Below are 27,161 nucleotides of genomic sequence, written 5' to 3' on the forward strand. Positions count from 1 at the left end.
TTGTAAAAGAGACCAAATAAAATTAACAACCAATCAGATTAGCCTCACCTTCTAGAACCTTCCTGAGACACCTCAGACCCTCATATTTTCTACCGCATGTTGTGCAAGGGAGTGTCCACTGACCTGTGCTCAGTTTTGTCCTTGCAACCTACTTTCTACAGTGTTTTTCACCAGTTTTTCTACAAGACCTGCTTGGACTTCGTGACAACATGTCTGACAAGGAGAAGAAAGCCTTCTTTAAACCCTGTGCATCCTGTTCTAAGTATGGGCTTTATGTGGAGGACAAGCACAAGGATTGCTTGTACTGTCTGTACCCAGACCATAAGGCAGCAGACTGTAAGATTTGCCGGACCTTCTCGACAAAGACCTTGCAAGACCATGAGGGGCTCATCTTGACCTGGCTCCAGAAGCTTTAGTCAGGGAAAGAGCCAGTCTCCAGTGACAGTGATGAGGCCTCCTGTGCTTCATGTTCTAGGAGGTCTCTGAAAAAGGGTAGGTCTTCTCCTTCACCTCCTAAAGACCATCCCAGTAAAGCCTTGAAAAAGACCTCCCAATAGGTCTGAAGGGTGCTGTCCTAGCGAATCTCCTCACCGAGGTGTAAAGGAGAGGGAAGGAGTATCAACTGGAGTGATCTCTGAGAGGAAGTCCAGCGCTGTCCCTCTGTCATCTCCTTTGCCACCAAAGGCCTTCAAAAAGCCCTTTTCAGTCTCTTCTGAGGGCAAGCCAATGAAGAAAATTCACTCGTCAATGACTGTCGATGAAGGCTTCAAAGGTACTGTCGAAGTCCTCATCTCCTTCAATCCTGACTCAGTCAACGGGCTCGTCGACTGTGATTTCCTCGTCTGCATCTGTGCTGCATGGTTCAGCGTCAACAGCATCGACGTCGGTGGTGGCAACTCTGTCATCGACAATGACGTCGATGACTTCAACGTCAACACGGAGGACCACGGCTGTGATGGCGACGGCGACCACGTCTACAACTAAAACAACGACGGCAGTGTCGGCTGCAGTGGTGACGACGATCTCGACTACGATACCGTCGATGGCTTTCATGTCTTTGTCGTCGACCCTTACATCATCATCGACGACCCCGTCAACTACTTCGTTGACAAGAGAAAAAATTGCTATAACTATTAGGAAGCGCCAAATTACACCTGAGATGACTTCTCCTAGAAGAGTGACACCTTTACCACCTGCACTTCTCCTTGAAGAGGAAGGATCTGATGATGATGACGGGCCATATGGGTATGCGCATAGCCCCTCTCAGTTGCACGTTAAGTGCCAGAATACAGACTCTGAGGAAGAATGCGGTGAGGAGCAGCAATATGATCCACTCTTGGATTATCCAGAGGTGTACCAGCAACAGATGGTCTCTATGCCTTTCTCCTTACTAACAGACTTGCAATTTATGCTGTTGGTCTATAAAAGGAGATTCCCAACACAATCTCCGACTCCGGTTTGGGTCCCAATTACAGCTGTTCCACCTGTGATACCTTGTATCCCTCAATTGCCACCGCCACTACCACTGCTTTTGGCTCCAGGTAAACCGCCAATAGTCCCTCTCTTCCAGGATGATACCTCTGATGAGGACATGGGCAACGTCACTCTTCCAGATCCAGACACAGAGTGGAATGACTATATCATTCCTGATCCAGCTTCGCCTTCACCAGCTCCAGTGGATTTCCCCCCCTGGAGACATAGGGGGTTTCCACAATTTGATGGAAAGAGCTGCTAAGAGTTTTCAGCCGCCCATGCCCATGGTGCAGTCCGAATATTTCCTTTATGACTTCAAAGAGCCTTACAAAAAATCAGTTTGGACTATTCCTATTGTTGGTCATGTCTGGGATGAGGGCTTAAAGGTGATGAAAAATCCAGCCACAGTGCTTCCAGTGCTACCTCGCCTCGAAAAGAAATATAAAGCCCCTGAAGATAGTCCGGCCTGCCTGGTCAGTCAGCCTAAACCAGACTGTCATCTCCCAGGCGGCTCAACTGAAGTCCAAAAATCCTTCAGCTCCCCTCACGACACCTCCAGACAAAGAGGGCAGACGCCTGGATAACGCCGGCAAGAGATTTTCCCCCATGTCCAGCTTGATGGTCAGGGCGGCGAATGCCTTAATATTACATGGTCACTGCCATCGCCAGATGTGGTGTGACCTTTACCCCTATCTTGATCAATTACCGGAAGAGGCTAAAGTGGAGGCGAAAAAGAATCTTCAGGAGAGAAAGCAACAACTGTGTTCCGCTTTCTAGGGGGAGCTGCTGTCCTCCGTCGCCAAGGCTGGCTGCGAGCAACATGGTTTCGTCCGCAGGTCCAAAACAAAATCTTGGATCTTCCCTTCGATGGGGAGGTGCTCTTTGGGAAGCACATTGATGATGCGCTTCATGACATTAAAAAAGACGCGGAAAGTGTAAAATCCTTAGGGACCCAACAATACCGCAAGGTTCCTTTTTGTGGAGCAGGTGGCAGAGGCCTTTCGACCTACAGCGGAGGATACCAGCAACAATGGTATTCTACATATACTTCCGCCTCTCAGTCTTATCGCCCACAATATAACCAGCAACAGGGTCAATCATCCTCTTTCTCTAGATCCAACAACAGAGGACGACAAGGACGCCAGGGGAAAGACTCCTCTAAGCATCAATAGTGGCATGCTGGCTCTACCTACTGTTCCTTCTCCTGTAACACCAGTGGGAGGCAGAATCTCACATTACTTCCACAAATGGCAGTACATAACATCGGATTGTTGGGTTCTAAACATCATTCAATATGGTCATACTCTGGAGTTTGTCCAGTTACTACCTCCCAGAGCTCCTCGCCCCACCGAGTCAAAACATCTTCGTCTTCTACGTCTAGAAGTCCATCAAATGCTCCAGAATGGGGCAATAGAACCGGTTCCTCCCTCACAATGGGGAGAATGTTTCTACTCCCCGTTCTTTCTAGTTCGGAAGACCTCGGAAAAGTGACGCCCTATTCTAGATCTGAGGGAGCTCAACACCTATCTTGTCACAGTCGTTCCGAATGGTGTCCTTGCAGGACATCCTTCGACTCCTCAATTCAGGAGATTACATGGCCACATTGGATTTAGAAGACGCATACTTTCATATACCCATCCATCAGCCCACAGGAAGTTCCTTCGCTTCACAGCAGGCCTAGAGCCACTTTCAGTTCAAGGTCCTACCATTTGGACTCCGATCTGCTCCGCGGATCCTTACAAAATTATTAGCTCCTGTGGCAGCTTTTCTCCGAAAGCAACAGCATAAGGATTTTCCTTACCTGGACGACTGGTTGCTAAACGCCCCTTACATGCAAGTGGCAGAAGAATCGACAATCTGGGTCTTACTCTCAACACAGAAAAGTCAACTCTGTGCTCTTCCACGACAGTCCGGTTCCTGAGTGCCATTCTAAACATTTCCCTCAACAAGGCCTTTCCTTCCCTGGCGAGGCAGGAAAAGCTGATTGCCATGGCCCGTCCACTCATAAAAGAACAGTCACTTTCAGTTCGCCTCTAAAGTCCCTCCTAGGGTCCATTTCCTCCTGCATTGCTCTGATTCCTCACTTCAGGTTATGGATGCACCCTCTCCAAGAGGAGCTAGACACCCAGTGGCGCCAAGTAGAAGGATCTTCCGAGGACAAGATCTGCGTGATCAGGTCAATGAGGGACGCTGCATCACGGTGGACAAGCAAGGACAACATTTCTCAGGGCCTCTCCTTCAGGGTCTCCACAGCTCCTTAAATCATAACCACCGATTCCTCGCTGGAAGGCTGGGGAGCGGTCTTGCAAGACCTTCACATAAGCGGCCGTTGGCTACCTCAAGATTGCCTTCTGCATATCAATCTTCTAGAGCTCAGAGCGATTCGCTTGGCCTTACAGGCTTTCCTCTCTTGGATAGAGCAGTCTGCAGTCCTGGTTCGAATGGACAATACGACGGCCATGCATTACATAAACTAAGAGGGTGGTACCAGGTCTCATCTTTTGTCAAGAGAGGCTCAGACAATCTGGGAAGGGCAATCCGGCATGGCATACCACTAAAAGCAGAGCATCTTCCAGGTGTTCTCAACGAAACGGCGGACAATCTAAGCAGACTGAAGTCTGTCAGTCATGAATGGGAAGGGGACCAGTTCACTCTGGAACAGGTGTTTCGCCTATGGGGCAGACCGTCCGTAGACCTCGCCGGAGAACAAGAAATGCTGATTCTACGCAAGCAGGCTTCACAATCCGGGATCGTTGGGGAATGCACTTTCAATGGCCTGGTCAAGCGCCTTTGTCTATGCTTTTCCTCCATACCTCTGATCCCCAGACTTCTCAGGAAGCTCAAGGCGGAGTCTTGCAAGAAGATTTTAATAGCTCCTGCGTGGCCCACCAATTTTGGTTCACAGAGCTACATCTCCTCTCCATGAACCATCCCTGCAGCCAATCCTTCGTTGCTGACAAATTTGGCACCCGGATCCTCGATCCCTGCAGTTATCGTTATGACTCTTGAGCACCGAGAATTTCTCGGTTTGACCCTTTAGGTAGAATGTAGAGACGTACTTTCTCAGGCAGGAGCTCCAAGTACCAACAAAACCTATCAGCTAAAGACGAAGCGTTTCTGCCATTGATGCCAGCTGGAGGGCATTCATCCTCTTTCTTGTGCACCTCATGAAGTTCTTCCTTACATTCTTTTGTTGGCGAAAGCGGGGCTGGCTCACTCATCCGTCAAAGTTCATCTGCCCGCCATCTCTCCCTGCTGCAGATGCACATCTTCTGGTCTTTCCCTCTGGTCGGCAAGGATAATGAAACCGTTTTTCAAGGGCCTTTTTAGAGTTTTCCCTCTAGTTAAGCCTCCGCCGCATCTTTGGCATCTTAATTTGGTTCTCACCCAGCTCATGAAGCATCCCTTCGAACCTATTCATCGAGCGGACTTGAATTTTCTCTCCTGGAAGTTGGCTCTTCTGCTGGCCTTGACTTCGGTTAGGAGAGTAGGTGAGCTACAGGCTCTTACCATTTAGGATCCTTTTCTACAATTGAAAAAGGGGACAGTGATACTCCGAACCAACCCAAAGTTCATACCGAAAGTGCCTTCAGACTTTCGTTTGAATGAGACGGTCATACTCAAAACTTTTTTCCCTCAGCCTATTATACCGGCAGAGAAAGCACTGCACTCCCTGGACATTTAGAGGTGCTTAAAATTCTATCTTCAACGTACAAAGGACTTCAGGAAGTCACCTCAGCTCTTTGTGTCTTTCAGTGCTCCTCGTAAGGGCTTTCCCCTTTCCAAGCAGGGGATTGCTCATTGGATTAACAGTGCTATCCAGTATTGTCACCGAGCAGCGGGCAAGCCCCTTGAAGGTCGGGTCAGTGCTCATTCTACGAGGGTGATTTTTTCTTTGTCAGCCCTCTTTGCCGGAGTGCCTATCCGGGAGATCTGCAGAGCAGCAACCTGGAGCAGTACTCATACATTTACAAGATATTACTGCCTGTATTCGTCAACGCAGAGTGACACAGCAGTGGGCCAGGCAGTCCTGAGGAGCCTCTTTCAATAAGTCGTGAGCTTTCCGTTTCAACCCTCCTTCCGTCTTACTATTTATGCTCTTTGCCCATTTTGTGAAGTTACTTTGCTAGTTTCTACCTTTTCCCTTAAATTTATAAGTACGTTTAGTGTCCCTAAACTTTTGGTTCTAATTGTTAATAATGGAGGTACATTATATCAAGGTTCCAAAAAATGTGCTCATAACTGCTAGCTACTCTGTTTCAAGCATGGAAATCTGTGAAAGTTCCAATACTGGAGTAAGAAAACAAGTTACTTGCCTGTAACTTTGGTTCTCCAGTATTGGAAACTTTCATAGATTCCCATGCGACCCACCCTCCTTCCATGGGAAAGCTCAGCCTTCAGCATCTTCAGTTATATGATTACACAACGGCTACACAAATCTGAGGGTCTGAGGTTCTCTCATGAAGGTTCTAGAGGGTGAGGCTAATCTGATTGGTTGTTCATTTTATTTGGTCTCTTTCACAAAAAGAGGTGGATATGTTGCAAAACTAGAAGGGGCCTAGGCCTAGTTTCTGTTTTTATAATGTTTTGTATTGCTATTTTATGTATACTGTGGACTCCTATCTCGACGACGGGGAATGATTCAAGCATGGGAATCTATGAAAGTTTCCAATACTGGCGACCCAAAGTTACAGGTAAGTTACTTGTTTTCTTCCCCTACACCATTTGTACTTATCTCCACCTGAAGTTGTAAATAAGCATGAATCATTCCTCAGGTGCTCAGTGCTTCCCTCCTTTCTAGGCAGGTTCTCACTCCACTTTGATGTATCCTGTATTGACGCAATTAATCCAGATGACAATGTGGCCGACGTGCTTAATCTGCCCCCTCCAGATTGAAGATTAGATATTCTTCCCTGCTTCGAATGTGTTAAATATTAATGGTTGAACAAGCCATAACCGTTTGCCTTTCCTGACTCCGTATAACCTTCATTTACATTTTTACAGGGACTCCTGACAAAGCAACTAAGGACAAACACGAAAAAGGTAAACGATACATTGTTTTTCGAGTGGAAAATGTCTTCACTAACTATAGTATTATTCAATGTAATTCCTACAAGAATGCTAACCTTCTTATGTGTATTGCAATTCTGTTCAAACTACTGTTATGCATGCAGAGACAAAATATAAAGAATTAGGGGGCATATGTAAGAAGCTGTTTGCGATTCGCAAATTCCGGCGTTTGCGAATCGCATACGGCGTTTTGGTATGTATGGGCCACATAGCAAAATAAGGAATCCCAAAAATTGCGATTCCTTATTTTGCTCAAGCATTTAAGGAATCGCAATTTTACGATTCCTTAAATGCTATGTAGGGGTGCCTTGCAAATTGTGATGTTTAGCTTAAGGAATCGCAAAATACCGCCTACTCCAAGTAGATGGTATTTTGCAATTTCCTGTTAAAATGCATTTTTTTTTTTATTCAAAGTGCCATGTGGTGCACAAACATGCCCTTAGGGCATGTATGTGCGCCACATGTACTTACATGCACATTCCAGGGGTGCAACAGGTGTCCTTTGGAAACCCTGGCACCCTTGGAATTGTGATTCTCAAATTGCGATTTGCTCATAGAAAATCGCTATTTGAGAATGTATCCCCATTCATTCCTTTGGGCCTCTTGGCCCATAGGAATGAATGGGACACTCATTCCTTAATTGCGGTTAGCAATTTGCTAATCGCAATTAAGGAATTTTAGAGATTCGCAAACAAATTGCGATTTATTACATACATTCCATTTAGCAATTCTCAAATAGCGATTAATTAAAAATCGCTATTTGAGAATCGCAAAATGTAAATTACATACATATGCCCCTAAATATTCTATTTTATTGAAAAAACAATATTTGATGCATTTTATCAGGCCCACTAGTGCATAAAGAATCTAGCAATACGTATTTGTCACCAATCACCACTCATCTCACACAAAACTAGAAGTCTTTACCTAAAATACCAATAACCAAGGAATTATCTGGGGCAGGACTGGGCTCAGTTAAAGTATCCATAAGCCCTGGCCAACCAAGCAGTTCGGGCTTTCGCAGGTGGTGGCAAAGAGAGGGAGCATGGTGTGCAGAGTGAAATGAGAAGCTGACACTAGCAAAGCCCTGCCTCCGTCCCCAAGTCCAGTACTTTTCCTCCAGATAATAGTACCGTCTCCTATTGATAGAGGAAACCTGGGGGTGGCTTTCGGAATGGAATTTTGCTGCAGCAGTTGTATTTAAAAAAAAAAGAATAATTTGTAATTGATTTTCAATAACCTAACTCTACCATGAAAATTACAGTTAGCAAAGACATTCAAATTTACATTTAGGAGACTGATATATGTAGCATGACCCCAAAGTTCACGTAGATCCGATTCACAATGTCTGAACTGATATGGTCACTTCTGTAAACATTAATGAAAACAATGGAAAACTCAGAATGCGTAAATGAAAATACTTTTCCTGCCCATATATTTTAAGTCAGAATGATATTTTCGCACATGGTTAATACGTTTTCACGGGTGAACTCAGGTGCAGAGAACAACCTTCCCCACGCACCGCCCATTAGGTCTCACTGCAATCGATATTCAAGTCTTAGTCTCACGTTCCAACACGACCCATCAGGGTCATGTTTAAGGATACAGTATCTGCCTACATAATGTCACTCTATCCCTGTGATGCCAGCAAAGGTTGGTCTCATCAGTTATCATTGCATTAATTATTTCATCCATACTTTAGGTCCCAACCCACATCAACACTTCTGCTTCCCACTTAGAAATGCACAGACCCCTGGCTGACTATTATGGCAATGCTATTTGTTTCTTAGCCAGCAACAGTGAAAGATGTATGAATCTATTTCTTAGGTTTATGGTTCCTTAGTGTGGTAAAAGGCCTAATGACATATTTCTGGCTTCCATATATCTGTTCTCCCAGTAGCTTGAGCTGTAGAATAATGCATGTTTATTCTAGTATTGAACGATGAGCAGGCATGCCTAAAACATCTGGAAAGATCCACCTCTGTGGCCCTATATCTGGGAGAGGATGGCTTTGTAAGTGTGAGGTGGGTTCTATGGTAAATATTAACTGGTAGGATTTTAAATCTACACTTCATAGACACTGAGCCTATATCACAATATTAGATTTCACTACATTTCATTATCCCCCTGCCTGTGTCACTTGCCCATTTTTCTCTAATCTCTTCCACAGAAGATTTTGGCTTATCCAAAAGTGGTGATAGAATATGGACATCACCTACCTCCCCACCTTTAATGTATACATTATATTTTGTGGTGGAGGTTCTGTCTCCCCAATTCCACATAGCTGAATTTTTGTATAAATAACAAGTGTATGGGTGTTCTTGCTCTCCCCTGTTTGTTTCTCTCTCCCTCTTGCTCCATGTTGCTCTCTCTCTGGTCCATGCGCTTCTCCCTCTCCACCCCCTATGCTGCTGTGTTTCATGTCCTCCTCACAGCTCCTTGGGTTTCAAAAATACCTTTCCACTGTCCTTTTCATAAGCTCTGGAGGAAAATCAGAACCTGGCATACAAGGATGTGCTGTGCTGTTAGATGATCTTATTTTGTGAATATTACATCTAGTGTGATGCCGAACGTGTGCCAGAGTCCTAGAACTTTTGGCAAACATTGCATCCTCTTCATATTTGCTAAAGGGTTTTTATTTTTTATTGTTAAAAATGTATAAAGCGCACAGCTACCCCATGGGGGTTTTCTGGTGGTAGTATCAGATAGGAACTGCCAGACACAAGCAACTCTGAGCATCCAAGTTTTCAGCTTTCTTCGAATGATGAGTGAGGGACATTGTCTCAGCTGTTCAGGGAGAGAGTTCCACAGCTTGGGGCCCTGATATGCAAACAAATGTCTTTCCATAGGTGACCGTTTTACTGTTGGGATCACACATAAGGACCGGCCAATGGAATGAAGCGAGCAGGCCAGTTGATAGGGCTTTCACAAAGTCCTGTAGATAGCGTGACCCACCACAGCTCTTGTTCTGTGCACATAACAAGGTTTTAAACCAAAGCTGCTTCCCTATTGAGAGCCATGCCAACTCCTGCAGCAGACCAACCACCGAGGTCCGCTTTGGAAACCTGTGGAGCATCCGTGCAGCAGAGTTTTGGACCACCTGCAAACGTCTAATGGAGGATGTGTCCGTCCCCAAATAGAGTATGTTGCCGTAATCCAATCTCGCCATAAGTGGTTGTACCACCGTCTGTTGAGGTAAAAATTGTAGTAACCAGATCTTTCTCAACCTTTTCAAAATGGTAAAACATGTGGCAGCCACCTATTACACCTGAGGCTTCATTGACTCCTTGACTTAGAGCACAAACCCCAGGTTCTTAATTTTAGGGACTGGCTCTGGCAATGGGCCCACATTTTGGGCCAATAATGAGGACCCCAGAGGGACAGATTCCTTCCCAGCACCAACACCTCTGTCTTGTCTCAATACATTTTTAGTGAGTGGCGATTCATCCACTCTGCCACTTTACTCAAACATGAGTTCAAGGCTTCCGAGTTGTGGTGCTGTGCAGGTGACAAGTAAAAGATGATTTGAGTGTCATCTGCATAAAAGAATAACTTGAGACCACAACTTTCCACCAGGTCGGCAAGTGGGCGCACATAGAACTCCTGAGCTAAGAGCGTACTGCTCCAAGGAGTTAGTGGCCTAAATCTGCTGGAAAGACTGATCTTCTAAGAAGGATGTAAACCCAGCAAGGTCCATTACCTGTTTCCCTTTCTCAACTAGCCTGTCTATGAGAGAGACATGGGGCACAGTATCAAAGGCCGCGCTAAGGTCAAGAAGAATCAACGTGGCTATCACACCGTCATCCAGGAGACATCTCAGATGTTCCTTAACTTCTAGATGGATGGATTCAGTACTGTATAACATCCTAAACCCTGATTGAGAGGGATCAAAATACACTTGTGACTCCACATAATTGTAGAATTTCCTGTTAACATGCTTCTCAATTAGTTTCGCCATGATGGACAGCATTGATACTGGGCTGTAGTTAGAGTCCAGATTTTCTTTCTTCAAAAGGGGCCGGACCAAGGTATGCTTCCATAGTTTAGTTTAATGTCACATTTATCAAGACAATCAACATGACTATTTAAGAACCTATGATAGAGAGTTCTTGGTGGCACCTACTCTGGTTACTAAATATGCTAGATAATCCGAAAACTCTTATTTATGTTTGAATAGTTGAAGACGCATGCTGTATTTAAACGTAAACATTGATTCTTCTTCCAGAGAATCGGTGTTCTTGCAATTGTGGGTCATTCAAAAAAAATATTTCCATGCATAATGTTTAGAGGAGAAGACCTGCAGCCCCATTCCACCCTCAGTCCAGCATTGTCATGCACCAGGGCCAATGGCTCACCATCATCAAGAACATGACTATGGTAATCACATCATGCTCAAGCTCTGTGTATCACAGAGCACTACCTGCACCCTTTTACACGGACCTATGGTGCCAAGTTACTGTTCTGTCATCTCTTGCTCATGCCAGACTCTGCTTTTCATACTGCTAAATCCTCATCCCTTACTCTAACAGAGAGGAGGAAGAGTGACAAATGATTGTTTAGTTTCTATCAGGTCAGACTAGAGATACCTTATTTTTCAAAAAAGTCTTTGTAGCCTATTTTTGCAACCTGGCAACATCTTCAAGTGCTGCCTTAAGTGGGACAGAGCTAACTGCCATGCAGTGAGGAGGGACTTTGCAAACCTACTTGTATCCCCCAGGGACTTTCCCATACCCCTACTGCCTGGGCTCTGCTCTAAAGCATAGAGGAGGGAGGGGAGCATGTAGAACGCTGAGAGACCATGCAGTTGCCCTGTCTGATGAGTAGACGACTGAGACTGCCGCCCCACGTCTCCATCCAAGAAGGCAGCTGTGAGGTAATCGTGGCCACAAAACCAGCCAAAGGACAACCACGATGATGGGGCAGAAGGCACAGAACAGTCTTGTCCCTGTAGTACCAGCCATGCATCAGTTTGGGTTTGTGCGGAGTCCCTCATCCACCTTCCCTGAGAGAGCAAGATTCGGCGCTCGGCTGCGGTACAGGAGAACGCCCAGTGAGGGCCACGGTGGGATTGCGGCCTTCCTTACCAGGCCCAGCTCCTGATGAGAATCTCAGATTTCTTTTCTCCCTCTGCCACTGACTTCAACGTTTTTGCTCGCGGCCTGAGGTGCCCCTTCTCTAAAAGACTGCACCCCCTCCAACTCTCATATTCTGGGCACTGGGACAATGACTTGAAGGGACTGGAGGGTCTCCCCTCATGACCCCCACCCACCTACTGGGCTACCCAACTGGAGTTCCCCTCCTTAGTGAAAGCACCTCTTCCTGAGGGGTTGCCTGGCGGGGGTTGTCTTCACTGCCAACGGGAGACTGTATGGCTGCAGTGGAGGTAATTACCCCTTTGACCAGCTTTGTACCTTCCTGCCGCATTCACCGTTGCTCCTTTCAGACCCTAAGATTATCTCAAGATACTCGCCTACCACCTTGGGCACCACCTAGGCTGACGTTTGAGCAGCTGTTCGTGGACTGGGCTTTACAAACTGCACATACCCAGTTTCTTTGGTCATCCCTGCTCCTTAGAAGGCACTGACCCCTACGGATCTCTTCCTTCTCCCACTCCCTTCTCTGCTCACCCTTTGGCATAATGGGGCACACGCACATCCCTAGCGAGAAACCCCCCTATGCTCCCTCCTTCTGGGCGGGCAGCATCAAACCTGCCTCCCTCCTCCACAGCCACTAAATCGAGCCGTGCCCTGGAAATAAGTTGTATGGTAACTTGGCTGCTTTAGGCTCTCCAAGAGAGGTGTTGGAAAGCAAAATTGATTCACTAGTGGTAGATTTGAGCCTACTAAGGGATGACCACTGGAAAATGACTGACCGAGTGCACAAAGTGTAGATTTTGGCGCCAGCTGCACAGGAACATGCCTCCACACTATTTAGCCAGGCGCCATAACATAAGACTTGTTGGAATACCTGAGAACATCGAGGAGGGGCTTACTTGAGGATTGGTTGAAGGAAGTGAATATTCGGGAGGGTCTATCCAAGGCCTATACCAGAGAGAGTGAGAGACCACACAGAGTTCCTGCCTGGCCCGCCCTGCACCCGGCGCCACTCTATGGCCTGTTGTTGCCTTCCTTCTAAACTTTTGAGACCAAGATTATTTACTGATGCAGGTGTGGACTGCAGGCCCTTTCCTGGTGGAAAATGCAAGAGTATCAATTTTCCTGGATTACCCGGCAGCTGTGCAAAGCTCAGAGCATTTTTCACTGCAGTGAAATAGAGACTTTGTGATCTGTTTGTTATGCACCTTTGCTCCATGTCAGACTGCAGTGCTGTTGGATGATGGTAAATCTACATTCTTCAACAATCCTACTGAGATCTGGGACTGGAACACAACTCATGACTCTTGTGGCCACCTGGAGCAACCACAGAACTTTCCTGCAGCTTGGAGGCATAAACGGACCTGCTCGACGAGGCGTAATGACTTGCATCCCACTTGACATCAAGCTTGGGCTGGTAAGACCAAGCTCTGGCTGCAGTTGCATTGGTGGATGCGGCTGCTGAGAATTTGAAGGTTGGGTTCTCCTTTAATGGGGACTCTTGACTCTGATACGGATAGCGTCCCAGGCTTGGAATGTTATGCTCTCTAAGGTAATGTCTTGAACTGCAGATGGCCTATGATGACCCTGCATTTCTTTCTTCAGCCTCAAGGGGCACTAGTCTATTGCATGGACTTATCTACATAGGGCCCAGGCGACTATTAACACTTTGTGGTGTTTTTAATGCTGTGGGAGGCTCGGGGGAGTAGGGGCTTGCTTTATTTAATGAGTATTTCTCCCCCTCCCTTTGTTCTCTAACCATGAGTGATTGGTCCTCTGCAACTTCACTTGAGGGGCAACACCATTATGGTTCAACACAGTTTGCTCGGCGTTCCGAGGAATGTTGTGGGTGAGTTCATTTGGGGTGTGTTCCTGTTGTTTTCCCACTACGATGGGCTTTTGTTACTCTTTTCCACTGGGGTGGGTGTTTTTTGTTGCATTACTGACCACTGCAGTTTGATGGGAGTGGGTGGTACCCACCATACCAGACTACTCAAGAGCTCTGCGATAGCCTCACAACTTTTTTTGAAGAAAAAAATCAATAACGTTATTGGTGGCCTAGAACTAAAAAAAAAACGCTCAGAGGGATACCATGAGTAATATACCAGAGGAAGCTAAAGGTAATAAATAGACTGAGGGTGAAATCAAAGGGGAACAGATTACAATAAAACAGTTTCAGATCCCCACACAGGAAGAAGAGTTCAATAACATAGCTCTCAGCACCTCTTCTGGATCTCCACTAGAACCCCCCCCCCCTCCCACATCGATTATGGAAGGAGTTCAATACAGAACTATTTCCATTACTCTATCAACTCTGCGGCCAGTCACTGGGCAGCGGCTCGGTCCCCAGAAGTTGGGAAAAAACGATGGTGACCCCATTATTAAAAAAATACACACTTGATCCTCTTTGCCCAGCAAACTATAGACCTATCTCCCTGCTGCCATACCCAGTAAAGATTTTAGAACGGCTGGTCAGCAAAATGCTAGCTAAGTTTCTAGAGGAAATTTACTATTAGACAAAATCCAATTTGGATTTCGTCCATCACACGGCACAGAAACAACCTTGGTGACAGTCCTGGACAAGTTGAGAATGCGTGCTGACACTGGCCATGAGGTTCTATTAGTGCTATTTGACATGTCAGCCACGTTCGACACGGTCAATCATTGGATATAACTTAACAGGCTTGAGGAATGTGGAATCACAGGCATGGCTCTTAACTAGTTCCAGTCCTATCTACAGGATAGACAGCAAGCAGTGACTATTCCTCCTTTTGTATCCAAAAATATACCCATCAGATATGGAGTACTACAGGGCTCAATCAATCAATCAATCAAAGACATTTATAGAGCGCACTACTCACCCGGAGGGTCTCAAGGCGCTAGGGGGGGGGGGGGGGTGCTGCTACTGCTCGAACAGCCAGGTCTTGAGTTTCTTCCTGAAGGAGAGGTGGTCCTGGGTCAGGCGGAGGTGGGTCGGAAGGGAGTTCCAGGTCTTGGCGGCCAGGTAGGAGAAGGACCTTCCTCCTGTTGTCGCTCTTCGGATGCGGGGGGCGGCGGCGAGGGCTTGGTTGGTCGATCGGAGGTGGCGTTTGGGAGCGTAGAAGTTGAGGCGGCTGTTGAGGTATCCTGGGCCTTGGTTGTGTAGGGCTTTGTGTGCGTGGGTGAGGAGCCGGAAGTTGATTCTTTTGTTGATCGGGAGCCAGTGCAGGTCTCTCAGGTGTCTGGAGATGTGGCTTCTTCTGGGGACGTCGAGGATGAGTCTCGCTGAGGCGTTCTGGATACGCTGGAGTCTCTTCTGGAGCTTGGCGGTGGTTCCGGCGTAGAGGGCGTTGCCGTAGTCCAGACGGCTGGTGACGAGGGCCTGGGTGACCGTCTTCCTGGTCTCGGTGGGGATCCACCGGAAGATCTTACGTAGCATGCGCAGGATGTTGAAACAGGACGAGGAGACGGCGTTGACTTGTCTGGTCATGGAGAGGGAGGAGTCCAGGATGAAGCCCAGGTTGCGTGCGTGGTCTGTCGGTTTGGGTGCGGTGCCCAGGGCGGGGGGCCACCAGGAGTCGTCCCAGGCGGAGGGCGAGGAGCCCAGGATGAGGACTTCCGTCTTGTCTGAGTTCAGTTTCAGGCGGCTGGTTGTCATCCACTCGGCTACGTCTTTCATCCCTTCGTGAAGGTTGGCTCTGGCGGTGGCGGGGTCGTTGGTGAGGGAGAGAATCAGCTGGGTGTCGTCGGCGTAGGAGATGATGTTGAGGTTGTGTTGGCGTGCGATGGCCGCGAGGGGGCTCATGTAGACGTTGAAGAGGGTGGGGCTCAGCGAGGATCCTTGAGGGACACCGCAGATGACTTCGGTGGCCTCTGACTTGTACGGTGGTAGACGGACTCTCTGTGTTCTTCCGTCGAGGAAGGAGATGATCCATTCCAGTGCCTTCTCATGGATTCCGAAGTTGCTGAGGCGCTGCACTAGGGTGCGGTGGCAGACAGTGTCGAAAGCCGCGGAGAGGTCTAGGAGGATGAGGGCCGCTGTTTCTCCGTTGTCCATCAGGGCTCGGATGTCATCAGTGGCAGCGATGAGGGCGGTCTCGGTGCTGTGGTTGGCTCGGAAGCCAGACTGTGAGGGGTCGAGGGATCCATTCGTCTCGAGGAAGGTGGCCAGCTGTTTGTTGACGATCTTCTCGATGACTTTGGCTGGAAACGGGAGGAGCGAGATGGGGCGGTAATTCTTGAGTTCGGTGGGGTCCGCTGTAGGTTTCTTGAGTAGGGCGCTGAGTTCGGCGTGCTTCCAGCTCTCCGGGAAGGTGGCGGTGTCGAAGGAGGGGTTGATGATGTCCCGCAGGTGGGGTGCGATGACAGCGTCGGCCTTGTTGAAGACGTGGTGAGGGCAGGGGTCGGTTGGAGATCCGGAGTGGATGGAGTTCATCATGCGGACGGTGTCTTCGGTGCTGATCGGAGTCCAGGCGCGGAGGGTGGTGGTGGGGGGTGGTGGTTCGGTCGTGGCGTGCGTCGGTTGAGTGCTGAAGCTGTTGTGTATGTCCGCGATCTTGTTGTGGAAGTAGGAGGTGAGGGAATTGCAGAGGTCTTGCGAAGGGGTGATGTCGTTGTTTCCGGCGTTGGGGTTGGAGAGCTCTTTCACGATGTTGAAGAGTTCCTTGCAGTTGTGTGCGTGGTTGTCCAGCCGGTCCTTGAATGCAGTTTTCTTGGTGGCGCGGATCAGTTGGTGGTGCTTCCGGGTGGCAAGCTTGAGGGTGGTCATGTTGTCCGGAGTTGGTTCCCTTCTCCAGTCTTTCTCGAGGGTTCGGCAGTTCTTCTTGAAACTCATGAGTTCGTCGGTGAACCATGGGGCCTTCTTGCTGCCGGGTCTGTTGGGCGGGGTCCTCAGTGGGGCTAGTTCGTCCGCGCAGTTGCTGATCCACTTCGTGAGGTTGTCGGCGGCCTGGCTGGGGTTCGCTGAGCTGGCGGGAGGGTGCTGGCTCAGGGAAGCGGCGAGCTGGTCGGCTGTGATCTTGTTCCAGCTTCTTCGAGCAACCTGTTGCTGGTGGTGGTGGATCGTCGTTCTTCTGAAGGTGAAGTGGACGCAGCTGTGGTCCGTCCAGTGGAGTCCGGTGGTGTGGCTGAAGGTGATGTCTTTGCTGGATGAGAAGACGGCATCGAGTGTGTGTCCGGCGAGGTGGGTGGGGGTGGACACCAGCTGCTTGAGACCGAGGTTGGCGAGGTTGTCGAGCAGGGTGATGGTGTTGCGGTCTTTGTTGTTCTCCAGGTGGAAGTTGATGTCCCCCAGGAGGATGTAGTCGGCGGAGGGGAGGGCGTGCGGGCTGACGAAGTCGGCGATGTCCTCGCTGAATTGTGTGCGTGGTCCCGGGGGTCGGTAGATCAGGGTGCCTCTGAGGGTGGTTTTGGGGTCCGTGTGGATCTGGAAGTGCAGGTGTTCGGCTGTTGTCAGGGTGTCGTCGGTGTTGGTCGAGATGCGGATGGTGTTCCTGTAGATGATGGCGAGGCCTCCTCCAGTCTGGTTGTCGCGGTCTCTTCGGGTGATCTTGTAACCCTCTGGGATGGCGATGGCGATGTCGGGCGCTGAGGAGTCGTTCATCCAGGTTTCCGTGAGGAAGGCGACGTCAGGGGCTGTGGTGTCGAGCAGGTTCCAGAGCTCGACGGCGTGTCTGTGGACGGAGCGGGTGTTGATCAGGATGCACTTCAGGTGGGTGGTGCTGGTGTTCGGCTTGGTGGGTGCTGGTGTGGCGTGGGTCCGGTTGCAGGTGAACTTACAGGAGTGGCAGCTGAAGGATCCGTGGGTGCGTCTCGGTGTGGCTCGGTAGCAGCCCGGGGTTCGGCCGGTGTTGAGTGCGTTGAGTTCGGTGGCGTCGTAGGTCCGGCGGGTCGGCTTCCGTCGCTGGGGGCCAGGGGTCCTGGCACTGGGCGCGGTCCAGGCGCGGACGGGCGCATACGGGCTTACCTTTGGCGCACCTTCGGCGCTCAATCGGTGCTCCCGCTGCGCGCGGTCGCTCCGGGGGCGTCATAAGAAGGGGGACGGGAGGGCGGGTCAGCTGGGCTGGTCCAATGGGCCGGTGGTGCCGGGGCCGCAGGGGGCCAGCGGCGGGAAAAAGTGGCGAGCGGCCGGCACAGCTGTGGCTGGGCCGCTCGGGGGTGCTGGGGGGCGACGGAATCGGCAGGCAGGAGCAGCAGGCGAGGCGGCAGGCAGGAGCAGCAGGCGAGGCGGCAGGCAGGATCAGCAGGCGAGGCGGCAGGCAGGATCAGCAGGCGAGCAGGTGAGGGGGTAAGGGGGTGACCCGGCCTCGAGAGGCACAGTGGTCACTCCCGCGGCTACCAGGCTCTCCCCTTAAGAAGGGGGGCGGGAGGGCTCTGCAATCAGCCCAATTTTATTCAACATATAGCTACTCCCACTGATCTCCCTAATAAAATCATTTGGAATCAAGGTAGTGAACTATGCTGATGATACTCAGCTTGTCTTCTCCTTAGAAGGATCCAAAGCAATATCCTTAGAAAGTTCCCATGACTGCATGGATAAAACATTGAAAAGGTTGAAGAATAACTCACTACAATTCAATGGGGAGAAAACTGAATTACTACACTGCTCAGCGATTAAATTCTACGTCCTCTCCCTGACAATTTCTGGCCTACCCCTACTAACAATCAATTAACTCCATCTAATACAGTGCGCAACCTGGGGGTGCTATTCAGTAGCAATTTACAGTTCACTCACAGGTGAATAGAACTGTCAGTACCTGTATGGGTCTTATAAGAGGACTACGTAAAATTCTCCCACTGCTGCCACCCTCTACAAGAGCACAGGTGGTTAGAAGTGTAATATTGAGTAGACTAGACTACTGCAGCACCTTGCTATTGGAGGCACCAGCGACCCTGATTAAAAAGTTGCAGAGTTCAGACGATTGCAGCCAAATTAGCCCTCAAAAGACAGTTTAGGTCCTCCACATCCTGAACCTTGAAAGATCTGCACTGTCTGCCAATCAAGCAAAGGATATACTTTAAATCACTGTGCATCGTCCATAAAGCAGTAAATAAAATGGGCCCTAAGCCACTACAGGAACAATTCCTCTGGTATGCCCTAGCTAGAAACCTTTGCTCTACATCAGCAAAACTAGTCTGCACAGCTAGCTTAAAAAAATCCCAAATGGTTGGTAGGTCATTTAGCTCTGCAGCCTCACAGCTATGGAATAACCTACCATTTGATCTTAGACAAAGGAGAATTTACTAAACTTCAGAAAGAACTTAAAAACCTGGCTATTCTCTAGGGTTTAGTCTAACCATGCTGCAGCTATGATCATCTGGCTGTATGACAATGTACCATACATAGCGTCTACTGAGTAATCTGAAGCGCCAGATACCCGTGGGGTGACAGTGCGCTATAGAAATCTCACATACAATACAATACGATACACTTTCCTTCCAATGGCCAGCACTACTACTTCTCTGAACATCTTTTACTTGGAATGTGCAGGGACTAAACCCTCTGAGTAAAAGGCACAGAGTGAATTTTTTATCAAATGGCGTAGTGCCTAGGTCGCTTTTCTTCAGGAAACCCACCTTACTAAAGTGGAGGGGTTAGTACTGCAGAAGCGCTGGCAGGTAAAGATCTACGCCATCGCCTATTCTGCATTTTCTAGGGAGTGCGACCCCATTTCTTTAACAAATCGAGATCATTAACCCGGATGGTCTCTACATAGTGCTGGGAGGCCAACTTGACAGCAAATATGTAGCTTTCATTAATGTTTATGCCTCCAAACGACCAACTGACTTTTTTGACCACAATAGCCCCCACATCACCATGGTGTTACACTTTCCACAAGTAGTGGGAGTGGGCTTCAGTTGTGTTGCTGATATTCCTTTGGATGGATCATACTCCCCGTACAGTCCTCCCCAAGTCATATGATGAGTGGGGGCTCATTGACTCCTGGAGGGTCCACACCCCTATTATTCTGGTATGCATGACTTATCAGTTTGTCTAGGCACATGAGTTTGTACTGTAGGCCGAGTACCTCGTGAAAACTCATTCTGTCTACAACCCACTGTTGCTAGCGCTCACTTGGGGCACCCCTAAGCTCTGCATCCCTTCATGAAAAATAAGGGGCAGATTTATATGTTGGTGGAAGGGAACTCCGTAGCAATGGTGACGGTCTTCCCTACCTGCCAACATAGTGGCCAACCAACCAGATTCACATGTGGGTGTACCATAAGTTTGGCCAAGGCAGAAACTACTCTGTCGTTCTGCCCACTAAATTTAGATAGGCGAACTGACAGATCATTTTTTCTGCCCGTCCCGACAGAAAAACAGTGGCAGAAAGGGGCAGTAAGAACCGCTAAATGTTCCCCTCACCATGGGAGAGGACTCCCATGGCAAGGGGAGCATCGTATTTTTTTATTTTCTTAAAGAAAATCCCATTTGGTTTCTAAAAGAAAACTGTTTGGTACAGTGCTGTGTTGCTCTGGAGCCCTGTAGCAAACAGTAGAATGCATTGACCAAAACCGCAGTGACTGCAGTTCCTGGCAATGCTTTATAAATGACTGCCACTTTGGCGGTCCTTTATAAATCTGGCGGACGATGCCTCCACCAGGCCGATGGAGTAATTTGCTCCTTCGTTCTGGCAGAAAAACGATCCATCTGCCCAAATCTAAATCAGGCCTTTAATGTTGTAGCATTGGATGACCCAACCTTTGAGGCTGCCCTGTAAGGACACTATTCACAATTAATTCACAGAGAACGAGGGCACGGGCTCTTCCCCCTTGGAGGAACGGGTGGCGTTCAACTTGGACATCCGTGGTCATTGTATCGCCCAATCAGTAGGGGTTCACAATTAATTATAAGCTGAGTCATCCTGACAGGAGAAACTTACCTAGATTGGAGTTACCTGAATCTGGTGCCCAGCTCTCAGACCTTTTGAGGGCCGAAAGGGAGAAACTTCTAGCCCTGATCGAAAGCCTCAAAAACTATAACTATTTTGGTTATACTGTCAAGGCGCACAATGAGCACGATAAAACCAGGAAATTACTGACCTGTTTTACCAATCCTGACCAAGCATTGATCCTTAAAATATGCGTTACACATAGCCTCCCAGTGTACACCCAAATGGGCATCCATGAGGCTTTCTTGACATATTATACAGATCTCTATGCACAACAGGAAATAACTCGTGCCCTCCTTGATTACGTATTAAATGCTGGTATACATATATTACCTACTGCACTAGGGACCTCACTGGATGGAGAATTACTGTCCAAGAGGTAAGAGGTGGCATAAAGGTACTAGCTAGGGCAAAGTGCCTGGATCAGATGCCTTGTTCATTGACTTCTATGCCACTTTTATTGAGTCTTGCACCCGTCCTTACCAAACTGAATAATTTGGCCAGAACCACCAGCTGTCTCCTACCGACAATGCGTGAGGCCTTACCGGTCTCTGCCTGAATAAGGACTAGGGGTACAACCTAGTGAGATCTTATAGACCCCTATTTATACTGAATGTGGATTACAAAGTGCTCAGCAAAATATTGACCAATAGATTGCTCCCCCATGCAGACAATTTAATTCATCACAATCAGTCAGGTTTTATACCCACGTGCAGCACAGTCCCTAATATCCGGCAGCTGGGTGCTGTCCTTATACGCCTTAGATTTCCTAACGCCCTCGCACTTTCCATAGATCTAGAGAAGGCCTTTGCTTCTCTGTTGTAGGACTCCCTATATTTTACAAGGGCCGGTATGGGGCTATGTGGGGGATTCCTTGGGTGGCCACGGTTTCTCTGCACGTCCCTGATGACTCATGTCAAGACTGGCAGTGCTATTTCCAAACCCTGTCGAGTGGAAAAGGGCACAAGGCAGGGCAGTCCTCTCCTGCTGGTGCTTTTTGCCATGGCACCATTGGCCCTCACACTCTGCAGTGGACAGCATTATCGAGGCCTGCAGACCAGCTCTTCCCCATACATATTCTGTGCAGATGACCTACTATTATGACTACGGGGTGAACACTCAGATGTTGAGGGTGCCTTCAAGGCACTAGTTGACTTCGGCTGTCATTCAGGATTAATTGTGAATAGGGACAAATCCAGTGCATTCCCACTACATAGCCCAGCATCTCGGATGCTGCCTATAGGCTGTACCCATACGGAGAAATCGGTCACGTTCTGGTATTTGGGAATCAATGTTTATCACACTGAAACTGAATTACTGGAGGGCAACATCCGAGCTGCGTTAGTATCCCTACCTCCCTCACTGCACTTGTGTTTGACCCTTCTATTGTCTGTCATGGGTAAGATGATTTTTCTTCCACGCCTCCTATATTTCTTTTCTGCCCTCCCAGTTTGCCTTCTTAAATCCCTCGTCCGCAAGGTGGATGGCCTATTGACTTATCTTATTTGAGGGGTGAACCATTGCAGAATTGCTCTTGCAAAACGTTGACTCCCCATCGATGAAGGCGAGTTCTCGGTTCCAGACATGGAGCTTTTCTAACTTGTGGCATAGTTGAACTGGGCAGCCTGTTAGAGGAATGAACTCTGGAACAGGGCGACCACTGACACACTATTCACCTCTTCCCGTACTGACCTGCTGGCCTTATTGCTTCAACCTGGGCTCCATCAGCGAAGGCAGACGACTGGGTTTCTGCTTAGGTCTTTGTTTTAGGTGCGCTTGTGCTGTCCAGCGCAAAGGACCAAGCTCCCCTATTAAGGACCTCCCTCTCACAGCTTTTCTCCCCCAAGAAGGTGACTGGTCTGGTCTATATGCCTGGGCCTGCAGGGGCATGACCTCTTTTGGAGACGGACCCCCTAATGGGCAGTGGCGGAGTTTCCCTGACCTGACATATGAGTTTGTGCTCCACTCACAACACTTCTAATTATATAGCTTGGTGACATTTGCCATATGACGTTCTTGTGGCAATGGTGACCAAGAGCCTGCTGGACATGGTTGTTAGAAAGATATTTGTACAACTAGCAGGTTCACATGGGTGATAATGCTCCTCTTTAGGTTGCTATTGGCCCACAGTAAGGGCTATCTAACTGGACTTTGTGAGCAGTGGGCCATAGACATGGGCCTGGAGCTTACGGATGCGGATTGGGCCAATGTGCTGACATACACTCCTCATATATCCCTAAATGTCAGGTTCAAATTGATCCAGTACTACTACTACTTGCATAGGTGTTGGACTTGGCCCTTCTGGCAGGTTCACCCTTAAACCTTTTGCTTTTAATGGTGACCTAGTGATGATGATTTTAGGGTTCTGCGCACTTTCACTGTGTCCCAGTGGAAAGTGCGTGCGCACTTTGAGTGCATGTGGTGAGATAGGCCTGACCTCCCATAGGAATGCATGGGGAATGTATGTGTCCCTGGTAGTTCCTGATGCGTGGGGTGTACAGGCTCGAGTCTGGTATGTGCGGACTTGTGTGGTTGAATGCTTCACAAATGATGTATGTGGCATGATTGTGTCATGAGTGGAAGTGCCACTTCTAGGAGTTGGCATATTAGTGTAAAATGTGTCTGGCGTGCGATTGGCTGGAGCTGGCTGGTGAGCCTGGCTCCAGGAGTCTGGATGGGTCTGCCCCGGTGGTGAGTGGGAGATTAGCATGCTGATGGCTGGGGAGGAGTGCACCTGGGTCCTGAATAGGGCTGGGCTTTCCCCACACAATGCTGGCTCCGCCCCTGTGGTGCGACTGATGACCCTAGCCCTGCCAGTGAATAGAGTGAGGGGCTGAGCACATCAAGATTGCTCACCAACCAGCTGCGACTGGTTTCTCCCCTCACCCTGTGCCAGAACAAAGGAATGCTGTGTATAAAGGAGGGGCTGTGTCCCCACACAAACTGTTCTCTTTCCTGATCCTACTTGAGGGGGGCTGCTGCTGCTGGCGCCAGGAGGAACCGCCACTTGGGACTGCCTTCCTGCCTGGAGGGCCCAGTGAGCTGGCCCCTGGCCCAGCCTTGCCCCCCCCCGCCTTGCTGCCTTCCTGGAGGACTTTTACTGGGCTTGTTGGCCCCTAGCGCCTGGGAGCACTTTATCTGGGCCTCTAGCGCTTGAGAGCGCTTTATTTTCTGTTATAGTGCTTTGGAGCGCTTGATTAGCTGTTAAAGCGCTTGGGAGCGCTTTATTTGTGAAATCCGGTGCCCACCCGCCATTCTCCCCCTGTTTTGCGGGCTGCCTAAAGAGATTTCTTTCCCTCCAGAGCGTGATCCCTGGTGCCCCCCAGCCCCTTCCTGGGCCGTGACCTGATCGCCTGGCCGCCCCCGCCTAGAGAGGAGCCTCGCTCAACCTGAGCCGCTCTCCCTACGCTGTGCCGGGTCGCCATTGTCACCCCGCCCGCTGGAGGCCCGCTTTGACCCCCCACGCCTCCCGCTGAAATCACTGAAGCCCCGCAGATCCGGAGGACCAGACTCCCCCTGTGAAGCTTGGGAGCCCCGGACGCCCGCCCCGCTCTGTGCAGAGCCGCTGTGTGCCCCCCACCCGCCTTCACTAAAGTAAATCTAAGGTACGGACTGGCGCTACTCGCACCCTGGGTGCGCATCGTTGAGGCCCACTTCATTGAACGGTACGCTTCCCATTGTCTGGGCGCTGAGAACTGTGTGCCGCGTACACCTGCCTTGGTCCACTGTAAATGGTGCTCTTCCCCTGGGCTGTACGCTGCGAACCGCATTGACTGAACACTTCCATCCTCTTCGAAACTGTATGGGACGTACGCTTGCTCACGCTGGATGCATGAGTATTGGTAGGGCCTCGGGGCACGCGACTCACACGAGATGCGTGAGTATTGGTAGGGGCTGTCGATTTCACCCGGTTAAAGCGCACAGAAGCGCTACGAAGCGGCCAGGTGGCATTTTTGTGTAGAGCCCGAGAGGCTCAGGGGGCAAATATTGATCTAGAGTCTCCAGAAGGGGGACTCCAATGTTGGGGGCCACATATGTTGATCAAAGCCCACGAAAGGCTCAGGGGCACAGTTGTGTTGGTTACTAGAGCCTGCGAGGCTCCACCTTGCCCCACCTTTTGCTCAGAGCCGACAAGAGGCTCGCGGGGGCATATTTGTTTATTTAGAGCCTGCAAGGCTCCCACATCGTGTTGGCCCTCATGATCTACACAGCTGCCCAGCACTTCGTGGGCAGCTGCTACGTTTAGGCCCCTGACACTGGGACACAGGGCGGCCTAGCCCTAGAGAGGCCAGTTGGCCTAGGGACAGTCACAGGTGGTGACTAATGTGAGTTTTGCGCAACTTGTGATTTACTTGCTAAGGTGATTTCTATGCAATTGTTATTTCCTACACCTCTGAATGTTTTTAGGCATCATGTGTTTTCCTTCCCTGCACCTCTGAATGTGTTGTTGAGGCGTCATGTGCCTTGTTCCTTACACCTCTGAATGTATGTTATGTGTTATGTGCTTATACCCCTACAGGTATTGTGATACTTAGGTGTTTTTTCTCCTAGTGCAGGTGGTGCTAGTGAGGTCCTGGTTCCCTGCGCAATATTCTCCTAAGGTGGTTAGGGTTGCGTAGGTGGTACTTACCTGGTTACCAGTAGTTACTGGTTGTGTGCTAAAGTGATTTACATTCTATGTGCTATGTTCTAAAAGTGCTAAGTTCTAAAAGTGCTGATTCCTGACAGTGGTCCAGGTGGCCCTGTCTTGTACATATCCCCTGTAAATTCTGCCCGTGCCTGTTGGCACATTGTAAAGTGGGTGTTTTTATCTAATGTGTTTTGGTGTAATACAAAGGCTATTTTTATATATAACCTTGTGTGGAGTTTCCTTTGTGATGTACCTTGGGTGTTGTTGCTGGGGTGCCTGCGCAAACACTTAACTCACATTGCCTCCGAGTTTAGCCTTACTGCTCGTGCTACGTTACCAAGGGGGTGAGCAGGGGTTATCTTGGCGTGTAACTCCCTTGCCCCGACGTGGAAGTGGTGGTCTCTGACTGACTTTGGTGCAAGCCCTGGCCAGCCAGGGATCCCATTTCTAACATTGGCTGGCAGCATAAGGGATCCGGATTTGTGTTTGCGTTGTACCACAGTGGCAACTGGCCGCACTACAAAACTCTGCATTTTAGATGACCACATTTTGGGGATTATTGTTTTTTAAATTCCATATTTCTTCTCCTGAAGGTATCATTGTGTAATTGTGTCAAGTACATTTGTTCCCCGCCCTGCGCCGGTACCTGTGTCACGTGTGGTCAGGTTGAGGAATTAGGGGTGGTAGAAACTGCCTTACCAGTCCGAGGGGAGAGTTGTGTGTGGATGAATGGTGTGTGGCACTAGACAAGTGAGTGTGAGTTCTCTGGGATAGAGAGCTTGCTGAATCCTTTGTGAATTGTGTACTCCTGTGTTAAGCTCAGACCCCTAGGATCCCTGTGTAATCTTTTCTCTAGAACGTCCGCCAAGATGGAGCCTGCTTTTGATCTCGGTGATCTAGCGTGGTACAGTATGCAGGAGTTGGAAAGGTTCTGTAGAGAGAGAGACATAGGGGTGGGTGAGTCAGACACTCTGTACGACCTTAGGGGCCACCTGATCCAATGGTATAAGAATCAAAGGGATCTTGAGCGCAGTAGGGTAAGGGCCCGGGCCTCACACCAGGAGGGTGGTGGGTCTGTGGGGAGCCCTGAAGATTCAGAAGAGGAGGGAGAAGATGACAGTACATGGGCGCCAGTAGAGAGCAAGAACCCCATAGATAGGGAGTCCCTTGCTGGGTCCAGTGTAGTGGGCAGCGCCCCATCTCTCTCCCGGTCCCTGTCCCCAGAGGAGCTGGAAGATAGGAGGGAAGAGAGGGAGCACCAGCTGGCTTTGGAGAAGCTCAGGTTAGAGCATCCCATAGAGATAGCGCATCTGGGTGTGCAAGAGAGAATTGCAGAGGCTGAGAGGGCCTTGGCCAGGGAGAAGATAGCCCTAGAAGGTAGACTATCCCCTGCGCGCAGTTTTAATTTTGTGAATTCCCCAGGGAGGGTTGAGTCCAGTGGTGGCAGCTATATAGGTATTAGTGCAAGAAGTCCCACTCCCAGTTCCCAGAGTATGATACCTGTTTCCCCAGAAGAGGAGTATAGGTTGAAGTTCAGGGACAGTAGGAGACTGTCCCACCAGTCTTGGGAGGAGTTTGCAGAGGACTGTCAGTGTGCACTGATTGAGTGGTTAGAGGTTCCCACGGGACCTGATTTTGACAAACTGTTTGATCTTATTCTCAAGGAACAGGTGCTCAGTCGTTGTTGGCCGGAGTTGCGGCAACACCTGTTGAGGTTGGAGACCTTTGATCAATGGGAGCTTGCAAGGGAAGCAGACAGATTGGAAAGTGCCAGAGGTTCTCTAGAGTCATTAGGGAGTGATTCCAAAAGTAGTGGTTCAGGTATCCTCCAGCCCAGTGTGGTGGAGGAGGCTCAGTGTAGCCCAGCTAGGTCCCCGGATAGCGAGGAGGGTGTAGGGGCTCACTGCCTGGCTCAGTGGAGCAGGAGTGAGAGGGAGACCGAGGGTCCCCAGGCACACGAAGCCCTGCCTCAGGACTTGGATGGTTTCTTGAGGGAACACCAGTTTGGGGAGCTAGGCTGTCCTG

At 49.4% G+C, this 27,161-nt stretch overlaps 1 protein-coding gene across 7 annotated transcripts in view; it reads left to right on the top strand.

The window, feature by feature from the left end:
- The window catches only part of ASPH (aspartate beta-hydroxylase), a 674,605-nt gene that overhangs the window by 432,133 nt on the left and 215,311 nt on the right, over window positions 1–27,161 (top strand). For all 7 annotated transcript variants that reach the window (XM_078687254.1, XM_078687255.1, XM_078687258.1 and 4 more), the window contains one exon: window positions 6,478–6,516. In XM_078687254.1, the coding sequence (XP_078543380.1) occupies window positions 6,478–6,516 (39 nt within the window). The remainder of the gene's footprint in view (window positions 1–6,477; window positions 6,517–27,161) is intronic.

The sequence above is a fragment of the Lissotriton helveticus genome, chromosome 4_1 (assembly GCF_964261635.1).
Source record: "Lissotriton helveticus chromosome 4_1, aLisHel1.1, whole genome shotgun sequence".
Classification (NCBI taxonomy): domain Eukaryota; kingdom Metazoa; phylum Chordata; class Amphibia; order Caudata; family Salamandridae; genus Lissotriton; species Lissotriton helveticus.